Source organism: Nanorana parkeri, unplaced genomic scaffold (assembly GCF_000935625.1).
Source record: "Nanorana parkeri isolate BGI_ZX_2015 unplaced genomic scaffold, ASM93562v1 scaffold713, whole genome shotgun sequence".
NCBI lineage: Eukaryota > Metazoa > Chordata > Amphibia > Anura > Dicroglossidae > Nanorana > Nanorana parkeri.
This window is the reverse complement of record NW_017306981.1, coordinates 124,930-136,019: the sequence shown is the minus strand read 5'-3', so window position 1 is coordinate 136,019 and position 11,090 is coordinate 124,930. Positions and strand designations below refer to the sequence as shown.

General features: G+C 41.6%; 1 protein-coding gene across 1 annotated transcript in view; it reads left to right on the top strand.

The window, feature by feature from the left end:
- Positions 1–452: 452 nt before the first annotated feature.
- The window catches only part of LOC108793047 (serine protease HTRA1-like), a 36,202-nt gene continuing 25,564 nt past the window's right edge, over positions 453–11,090 (top strand). Inside the window, exons 1-3 of the mRNA XM_018563953.1 lie at positions 453–925; positions 6,440–6,539; positions 8,298–8,505. Of these exons, the coding sequence (XP_018419455.1) occupies positions 478–925; positions 6,440–6,539; positions 8,298–8,505 (756 nt within the window). The 5' untranslated portion in view covers positions 453–477. The remainder of the gene's footprint in view (positions 926–6,439; positions 6,540–8,297; positions 8,506–11,090) is intronic.

Below are 11,090 nucleotides of genomic sequence, written 5' to 3'. Positions count from 1 at the left end.
AGTTTGCTGTATTGAAAAACATTTAAAAAGAATGCTAATCTATTTGGATTCAGTGAGAGTAATGCTAATCAGACTAGTGGAGCCACAGTGTCTCAGTGGTTGGCACTCCTGCCTTGCAGCACTGGGGATTTCTGGTTTGAAACTATGGTCAGGACACTATCTGCATGGAGTTTGCATGTTCACTAAGTGCTTGACTGAGTTTCCTTCTGGACTAGTTTCCTCCCAGGCTCCAAAGACATGTTGGTAGGTCAATTGACATCTGTGTAAATCAGCCCTAGTATGCATGTGAATTAGGGATCTTAGATTGTTAGCTCCTTGAAAGTAGGGACTGATGTGCAGGTGCAGTATGTAAATAGTAAATTGTTGGCACTATATAATTGTGTTAATAATAAATAAATACATAAATAAATATGATTGGTCCTGACTTCTGATGTTAATATTTTCCCAGGTGGAATTTTGTCTCTGGGGTATTAACCCATGTCGTGCACTCTAGTTTCAAGCATCAATATTACAATGCTGTGGGTCGTGGTACTGCTGTCCTGTGGCGTTCCTGCTGCTCTGATCCCATCACCTGGTTACCGGTGTCCTGCTCGCTGCGATCTATCCTCCTGCCCTCCAGCGCCCATGAACTGTCCATCTGGAGAGACAGCGCTGCGTTGTGGCTGCTGTACTGTATGTGCTGCTGATGAGGGAGATAGATGTGGAGAAGGACCAGCAGATCCTATTTGTGCCTCCTCATTGCGCTGTGTGAAGAGTGGGCTTGTGGGCAGTCCCAGGACTTGCCAGTGTCCATCTCCCAAGCTTGTATGTGGGAGTGATGGAAAAACCTATAGCAGCCTATGCAAGCTGCAGGCAGAGAATAAAGCTGTACAGAATCAGGGATCTGCAGCCATCATCCCTATCCAGAGAGGAGATTGCCAGCACGGTAAGACTAAGAGCAGCTGTGATCAGGTACTGAAAATACCAAGTTACGTAGCACAATCCGGATCTCCTCTAAGTGCTATTCATCAGAAACACTGCAAACATTTCTACACTTTGCACATTGCTTTTGCTGTATTAGCGTTTTTTCCCCCTCCCTATAATACGAAATCACCTGCACTCCATACAGCGTACAGACCTTGGATGAAAGGTTGGTGCTTGAAGTGACAACACGGATGGCGCTGTGTCAGATGCAGGTTATAATAGAAGTCACCAGCACTCGATGATGTGTGCAAGAAGTAAAGCACTTTTTATTAAATCGTCACATGCGCCAAACAGCCAACGTTTCGAGGCCACGCAGGGTCCCTTCTTCTGGGCGACATAGTGACTATAACAAGTATGCAACTTCAGCTTAATAGTGAACCACACAGTATACACCACAGAACCTCCACATGACGTCATACTGACGTCAAATCCCGCCAGAATTTGAAAGCAAAAATTAGCATATAAACAGACAAAAAAAAACAACAAATGTTAGTAACACTGACCTCCTGTGCCCTGCGACTATTGATGGATTGCTGCCATGTCACTGGTTTCCAGGACAACTGCGGCAGCGCAGTGGAGGCCGGGAACCCCCGCACAGTGAGAGACGGTACTGAATCTCTAGTTGCTAGAAAACCGTCCTTCGTAACCACCACTGTCCTGCAATGCAGCGAGGGAGAGGGCACAGAGGAACAGAAGAGAAGGGAGGGAGGGGGGAGAAGGCTGGGGAGGGAGAGCAAAAACACATAGAATCAATGACAGGCACAAAGTTATACCCCTATGATCTTATTTAAATGGAGCATAGTGTTACATAAACAAAAAATAGGACCATATGGGTGATAAAAAACCATTATACAAAAACAAAATATGAAAACTACGAACCAATGAAAAATGATATTAAATAATTCAAAATCAGGGTGTGTGTAAAGGTGATTTTTTTCCCTTCCTGACCCCTTCATAAAACAATGTCCTGCTCTCCCTCCTGAACAGTATATAGCTTAGTCTTTTACAGAGTTTGGAGTATAAAAACTGGTATAGCTGCTAACTTGTAAAAATTGTTCCTGAAAGTTATTTTCTTCTAGAAATCTATCTTGCCTTTTATATCTTGGCATGCAGAGCCAATTCCATTTCACCCACTGCTCTATCCAGGTTTCATTTCCATTCTGTTTCGGAAGTCATCTTTTTGCTGACATTGCCTTAGATTCATTATAACAGTTACAGCCATCGGAAACCTTCTTTTGCAAGATTCGGTTGGAGTACTTTTTGATTGCTATAGTCCCTACTCAGCACAACATGTATGGCAATACAGTCTTGTTGAGTCCTACTCCCTAGAGGTCATGGTTTCCATACATACACTGATGATGTCCAAAAAGCCTGAAACATCTGTATGCAGTATGAAATGAATGGCTCTGTAATATTAGGTTATATTTCCACTATACATTAGCAGTTCTGGATGTCCATTTAGTTGTTTTGGGCATAAAGCAATGATTTGCATGGCTCCACCCACTGCCCTGAAATGAGGAATAATCCTCTTGTTTTGAGGTACAGTATGTGATGGATTGAGACATGTGATTACCTTCTGTTTTAAGAAGGCTTTACTGTGCTACGCACTAAACCGTTACAGCCATGAAATACTAAAGTGAAAATTACTGTAACTTCCTTCAGACCAGAAACTGTGAATCATCTTGTTCCTGTGTTCTGTATTCTGCTCATGCAGAAATTATTGTGTATAAACAGGTGCTTATCACACATTGTTCTTCAAAAATCGTTCTATCAAATTCTTTTTGTAACAAAGGGAGGGAATAATTAGCTAGGGAGCCGGCTTGCCCCCTAGGTGGCATAGAAGGCACCTGAGGCTAAAGCTCTTCAACATTCTGGTTGGATGACCTTCATTCTATTCTTTAACATATCTCTGGAAATAACGTGTAACATACTCTATTTTACCTTCACACCTGCTCCTTTTCAGTTTTATGCAACTGTCATTTAACTAGGTCTAATAAATGGCAGTCATTGCTCTAACACCAGACTTGTTACTCACTCACACATGACTTGAAAGGGATATTTTCAAGAAAAAATTGCTAGTGTGTACATGTGCCCACTGTACCATTCATATAGTTGACTAGAACAGCCTTTCTTAACCAGGGTGGCATCCAGGGGTGCCTTCTGGCATAGTCAGGGGTGAATTAACATTTTTCATTAAAGGAGAACTATGAGGTGAGTGATTTTCACTCATCCTCATAGTTCTAGCCGACAATGAAACTGTCACAGGTCGGCTCAGTAGATCGGGAAGTGAGCGAACACATACCGTCGCTCGCTCACTTCTCAATCCTGTCACTGCAGAGAGCCGTGACAGGGGAGGGACTGGATTCCCCCCTCCCCTGTCCAATCCTCCAGTGCTTACTGCCGAAACTGACGGGGGAGGGTGCGGGTACAGCTGGCTCTGCCTCTAGATAGGCAGAGCCAGCTGTCACTCACGCAGCTGGGTGGATCAAGACATAATTGTTGGGATCCGTTTCAGCTGCAGCGTCTCAGCATACCGCGAGCTGTAGCTCGCGGTATACTGAGCTTTGGGGGACGGGACTACGCTAGTTTGTGTCCTCCCGTTACCCTTAGGAGAACTATGGGGAAAAGCCCTAACCCCATAGTTCTCCTTTAAGTGGGGAATTCTGATGTAAAGAGGAAACTCCAAGTCATCTTTTTTTTTTTTTTGCTCCTTAAAATTCATACCACACCCCGGTCTAGTATAAGGGTTTGGTATTGATTTTAGGGAGGGGGGACCATACATAGTTTTTTTGAATGTATGTTTTTTTAAATTTTACACTTGCTCAGGGGTGCCTCTGGATTTTGCATACTTTTTATAGGTGCCATGACTGTTAAAAGGTTGAGAAACACTGGATTAATGGCACGCTCGCATGAACCTTGGTGGAAGTAAAAGGGGACTGACTTATTGTTGTCGGTCAGCCAGTTGAAGAAGGTGGCAGATCCAGTTGACCACAGCTTCAGGTCCCCAATGTTTCATCCAGTTTGTTTTGCTGGCCTAGCTTAACTTTACCTGCACAAGTATAAAAATGATTAAGCTGTTACTCAGATGTAGCAGCAGGCACCCTACAGGTGTCTACAGACAATTCCTAAAGCATCATGACAGCCCCTAAACCTTGGAGCCTTCACTAACTTTGACTTCATTAAAGACATTTACTTCCCATTATGTATAGCTTGTCTTTGCCTTTTTACAGCAGTTCAATAGTATTTTATTAGGGGAACTCTTTCATTACAAGTTGTATTTATAATGTATGGAAAGGTTTAACTGCTAAACATAGATAGAGAAATAGAGGGATTGAGATCCAGTGCTTCAATCCCAGCTTCATCTGTTTACAATTTTTGGCTAATGACAAGCTTTGTAAATAGTGTTTATGACTCATGCCATTTTTATGTTGTGCCCAGTGAGAAATCTTCCCATTCTGCTGGTTGCCATGTTGGAACCATGGAACGCTGCATCCATGTGAAATTTCCATGCTGAATTATGAATAGCCGCAGACAGAAAACCAAGCCAATGAACACAGTCTGAACACTTCACAGGCCCAAGAGAATAAAATAGATCATTATTAAGGTTTACAGCGTTTGCCATTTTACTACCATCACATACAAAATCACATTCATCAGAGAGGTGGAAAATGTCAAAACAGAAAAAAAAACACATTAAGTACATCTCTGCAATACATGCACTTTTCCCCATGTTTCTCACTTTAAAAATGCTGCAAGTACAGAGAAATAGCTCTTGATTCTGTCAGAAATCCATTGTACTCCTAACTTCCTGTTTTAGCTGACAACTCTGAAATCCCAAGCAGTGTTGTCAGCTCTGCCTGAGTTCTTTTCTTATGGACTACGGTGCACCTCCTCCTTGTGTTATAGAGATGATGAATGCAGAGGTGTTATGTATTCCAGAAAAGAGACTTATATTCCTGCTTGGGATTTCAGTGCAGCAGAGACACTGTGTTGTCAGCTCAAACAGAGGTTCTAACCGCTTCCCTTCTCTATACATAACTAATTGAACATCATGTTCAATTACTTGCAAAAGGCCTGAGAACAGCTGCTGGTGGTGTCATTGTATTATTCAGCACCTCTCCTCACAGCGGATCTGGAGGAGCTTGTGAGTCTCATGTGATGGGCACCATTGGCAGATGTGAATGAGATCTTATTTACTATATGAGAAAACTAAAAATCTGAGCTTCAATTGGACTTTCAATGGAATGTTATACTTTGACAAGCTTTTCCCCCATAGTGAAATGTTTTGATTTTGCGTGTTTCCTTGGATAGGCTGTCTACAGCTGTTTTCAGTTACCTTCATCTGTCTTCAGAATATTCACAGAACATTCTATGTGTCTACACAGCAAAATGCAAAACCTGAGTTTATCCCAGTGGACACAATGTATAAAGCCATTAGAGGGTCAGTCTACACAAAATTGATCATTTAGTAATACGGTAGGTGGAGCCTAGTGGGCTGAGGCAGCCGCTAGCTTTTTATATATCTGGGACAGGCCAACAATGGGATATCCCAGACATAATTTCTGTAGTCTGGGTGTTCTTGGCCATCTTTACATACTCAGCACCTCTAGTTGCATATTCTGTAATATAAAATAAATGAGTTCTCTAAAATGGAGAGGGTGGATCCCTCATAATGACCGTAGCAGGTATTTATTTTATCTTTTCGATCTTCTATCAATAGATAAATTTGGACTCTACAACGTTTGGTGGTTCCTCCATCTGTTTATGATTGAATTTACAGGGGACTCTCCCCCTCTTGTTTAGGAGCTTCTTGTCCTTGTGGGAGCAACCTCATCAAGTCCCCCAATTTCTGCAAAGAAGAAAAGCTATCGCCAATGTGAATTACTAAGAACAAGAATACGTAGTGCCTCTTCTACATATATTTATATAGCAGGTCTGCACACCCGGGAACTCAAGCTCGGATATTTTACCAGTAGAGACCCTGAGTGGTATACGTAATTGTCAAGTAGTTTGACTCTCCCTAATCTACCCAGAACTGAAATATTTATTTGGGTAAAGTGACCTTTTAAACATATAAGGGGTATGAGAGGTAATAAATACTCTTTACAAGGTTGATTTTTTGTTTCCCTGCTTTAAAGTAAACAAATTGCCAGAATAGTAGAGTTGCCCTATAAGCACTAACATGGAACACTGGTCTGTTTAATTTGTAACCATGTCTTGTTTTAGTTCCAATTAAAATAAATGCTTGGATAAAATTCTTACTTGAAGATAAGGACAATATAACAATATTAAAAAAACACAAATGAAAAACTGGCAGCCAACGGCACAGTCTGGGAATATATACTTGGCACTTGTTCAAGATCCGGACTGAGATGTCATCCTTGTTTCGCTTTTACTGTCAGTGAATGCTGCCTCCTGTTTATTTGTGTATTGTATTCATATATAAAGCATTTGTTCACCTTTGTTCTTGTTACAGGTCAGAAGGACCCTGACAGTCCTCGCTATAAGTATAACTTCATCGCTGATGTGGTGGAGAAGATTGCACCAGCTGTTGTGCATATCGAGCTGTATCGCATGTAAATCTCAGCCATGCCACGTTATACAACGTAGTTCACATGGGGTTGTGCTAACCACAAGTGTCATACAGGATGCATTGGTTTTAGTATCCATATGGGAAAAGTTAACCTTGGGTTGTGGAATTTATAGGTTGTGTGGACATATTTTTAATTTTTTTATATTTTATTTTTATTTATTCATTCTTATTAAATATTTTTATTTTTTACTTTACTTTTAGGGGCTTCGGGGGAAATATTAGGGGTCTAAGCTGACCCCTGATATTTCCCTTTTAAAATAGAAAAAGAGATTGAGGAGTCAATTTTTCTGTATCCCCTATTATCAATGAACAGGAAACTTCTATACTGAGTGTTCCTGTTCATTCATAACTTGTGGACATTGTATGTTTACTATATTCACAATCATGAATGAACAGAAAGTGATGTAGATCACTTCATATTCATTTATAATTGAGGATATAGTTAACATACTATGTCCTCAATTATGTACAAACACTCAGCGATCACTGAGTGTTTGTACCCACTCTCCATCCTGACAGCTGTCACAGGAGGCTGAGCGGGGCGGTGTGGGAGGAGAGCGCAGCCTTCTGTGACAACAATAACAGCTGTCTCCACCCACACCGCCGCTCTGCATCCTGGATTGGCTGTCACAGGAGGCTGGGCGGGGCGGGGCGGTGCGGGAAGAGAGCTCAGCTTCCTGTGACAGCAATGGCTGTCTCCACCTACACTGCTGCTCTCCTGATCTGTGACAGGAGGTTTAGCGGTGTGGTTAGCACTCGGCCTCCTGTGACAGTTTCTCTCTTCCCCGCTGGGACACAGAGCAGCGCCCAGCGGGGAGGAGAGAAATCACGGATGCACCGCTATTTCAGCCAAAAAATTGTACTTTCGGCATTTTGCCAAAAGTGCAATTTTCGGATGATATGTTTCGGCGGCCGATATATATCGGTGCATCCCTTACATATATATATATATATATATATATGCAGAGTTTTGTTTTTAAGATATTATTACTCCTGTGCTTACCTCTAGTTGGTTTTAATTTGATTACATTTGATAACAGTTTTCCTTGGTGTGGTTACCCTATTTTAAGGGCAGCTGAACTTTGGTTGGGTATTGGATATTATGTCACAGCTTCATTATTCTTTATGAAGCTTATCATTTATGAAGCAACACCTAAAGTTTTCACTAATTCATTGTTTTTAATCAATCAGCTGTAGACCTGAGTGATACATATTAGGTCATTTGCCACTGGCACCTGCCCCTCCGTTATGGTAACACTGGGCTGGTATTTTTTTTTTTTTAAACAAACTTTATTCTGTTTTCTCGGCCCTACCCCAAGGGGCTCTGCCTTTTTTCCCCACAGCATAAAATTTACACAGTATGAGGCTATTTACGGTAACCCCAACAATTGTACTAGAAATATCAAACTTAAACATTTCAACATTCCCATTATTCCCAAGCTGGTTGCCACTCTTACGTTAGTTATTGTATGTTATTAGAACATGCCAGTTACTACTCCTTTTTTGCTTTTGTTTTTTACACTACGCTATTGTCTAGTAGGGCTGGTATTTTTGATAGGCTTATATTTAAAAACAAAATAAAATGTAAAAACATCCTTGCAGATAGGATCATAGTAGCAGATTGGGCAAATTTCCAACACAGCAAATTATTTGGTGATTTGCACAGCTCTGTCTGCTTATTGTATTATGTTACTTGGATCTTGTGGGATCCCATCTTTTAACAAGCAATTCTTGTGTCCAGGTTTTCCTTCTTTGGAAAGCGTGAAGTCCCATCAGCCAGCGGATCTGGTTTCATTGTCTCAGAAGATGGGTTGATTCTTACCAATGCCCACGTGGTGACAAACAAGCAAAGGCTGAAAGTGGAGAGGAGTGACGGGTCCACATATGATGCCAAAATAATAGATGTTGATGAAAAAGCTGATATCGCCCTCATTAAAATCAAGCCAAAGGTATTGCATATCTTTTGTACTCTTCTACACTGTTGACGTGGAACCTACCGTCAGCCATCACAATAAGTTTAGTGGCACTGGTTATCTGACATATCAGAGCCTCTGTCTGCTGAGTGCAAGCATCTACTGCTATGACAGTTTGCATATCTGTCAGAAGAGTCAGGCAGGCAATTCCGAGAATTTAATCATTACTAAATAGGTCTATGGTACCGTGAATATGAACAGTACTCAGTAAATACACCTGATATAAGTCAGCATCTTTGCTTAATTGATAGAGAATTGTGTTGTTAGATGGACTGGTGTATACTGTATATGACTATTACATATCCATAGAGAGACATGCTTTGACAGGCCCCAAAATCAGTGATACCCACTACTGCACCAGGATGCCAGACGCTCTCAACCCATGAATGCTGCTGGCTATAGATTTGGCAATGTTGGAAGCTTTTTATCAGCTGTTGATTAAACACTTGATTGAGTAGAATGGGATGGCCCTCAATCTTCCACCTGAAGGTTTGATTATTATTATTACCAATTTCAATCAATTCAAGTGCCTCAGTCATGAGAATAGTATGGCAGCTAACGTTGCTGGACTTCTCGCCTCAGTGTTTTGCTTTAATACTTTTGAGTCACAGAACCTGGAACATGCATGCTGTAAAAGTGTCATAAAAATGTCAGAATTCCTTATTTGCATTCCTGGTCAGGGACCCAGAAAGCATTGCCAAAGCATCTACTTCAAAGTCAAGGATCTTGCATTCTCAAAGGAGAGGTCAGCAATGAAAACCCTCATACTTTTCTCATTAGAGTCACTTTCATGAATTAAATTGGAGGGCAAATTGACCAAAAATGCCTTTCAACTGGCTTTGTGATGGTTTTAATTAATTTACATCAAGCTTTACCATTGTTTGGATACAAAATGATTAGGATGTGATTGAAATAGTGAGTTGAAAGCTGCCAAGCATTTTGTGTACTGTTGCTGAGTTCACCTGCTACTTTTGCATAATATAAAAGAAATATGCTATATTAACAAGTGATAGTGAGCTAAAGACTATGCTTAGACTTGCTGTATGTTCTGTGCATCATTATTAAACATGTCAGTAACACATAATTTTCACTGTGTGAGCTGAATGAATGCCAGACAGAAGAATTCTGTGACAGTCAGGTAGACAATAGAGCTCTCTAGAACTCAATCACCACACAGTCATTTGATTGTGCTGATACTGCTACATTCTAGTATTTACCAATTGTTTCTGCAAGTACCCCTGACAGTTCTGTGCTTTCTAATCAGAAAAGACTGACAGTGGGTCACTGCTGCTCTTATGGCTGAGAGCCAGTGCTGAAAGGATGAATGGGTCACCTTGAGTATTGTGCATAGGAAGGGGAGATGTGTGTGGTAATTAGATATATGCAGCAAATGCAAAAGGTTGGGCACTCCTGTCAAATTACATTCATTGTTTGTTTTCTTACTAAAAAATCTCTCCAGGGAACAAACTTACACAATACATATTTTTGCAGATTCTGCTACACTGTTAGAATCAGTATGCTAAATGTGTAAATGAACATGTGGCAAGTGCAAAATGCTAGGTGCCCCGCCAATCAGTATTAAAGGAGAACTATGAGGTGAGTGCTTTTCACTCACCTCATAGTTCTAGCCGACCTGTGACCATGAGACTGTCACAGGTCGGCTCAGTAGATCGGGACAGGGGAGGGGCTGGATTCCCCCCTCCCCGCTCCGATCCGCCAGCGCTGACTGGCGGAACGGATGGGCCCGGTACAGCTGGCTCTGACTCTTGATAGGCAGAGCCAGCTGTCAGTCACGCAGCTGGGCGGATTCCAGCATAATTGTCGGGATCCGCTTCAGCTGCGGCGTCTCAGTATACCGCAGCAGCAGCTTGCGGTATACTGCAGCGTCTCCGTATACCGCGAGCTAAAGCTGACGGGAGGACGCTAGTTTGTGTCCTCCCGTTACCCCAAGGAGAACTATGGGGAAAAGCCTTTACCCCATAGTTCTCCTTTAATGCAGACCTTTACCCATATCTTTAAAATAACAACAAACACACCTTTAGAAATGTTTAGTAATGACAATCTACAAACACATACTTCTAGATAATTGCCGGCTTTGTATTCTTTGCATACCTTATTTCTCTTTTCTTCCCCAGCCTTCTGACAGTGGCCATGTTTACTAAGGGCAGATTACTAGCTCTCCTTTTACTTCCTGGATTTCTGGCACATGTGACTAGACATGTGACTAAGACACGTGACCATGCACATCATCTCAGGGGAGGAAAATGCCTTTCCCTGAGATTGTGAGATTACAGATGAGATTTCCAAGCAATGCTCTGTTAATGGCAAGGTCATCCCAGTGTGCATTGCTTTGCCAAACTGAAGTCATTTGCACTTTCAAAGCAGGAAGTGAATGCTCTGCAAGTGTTTCAAAATCACAGCATTTTACACCTGACATGTATTTGTAGAATTAGATTTTTGAGTATAGAGATCCGCTTTGAGTGAATGGGGCCTAATACACACACACATAGAAATACATCCCCCCCCCACCCCCCTCACAACTACAACCCCATCAATGAACA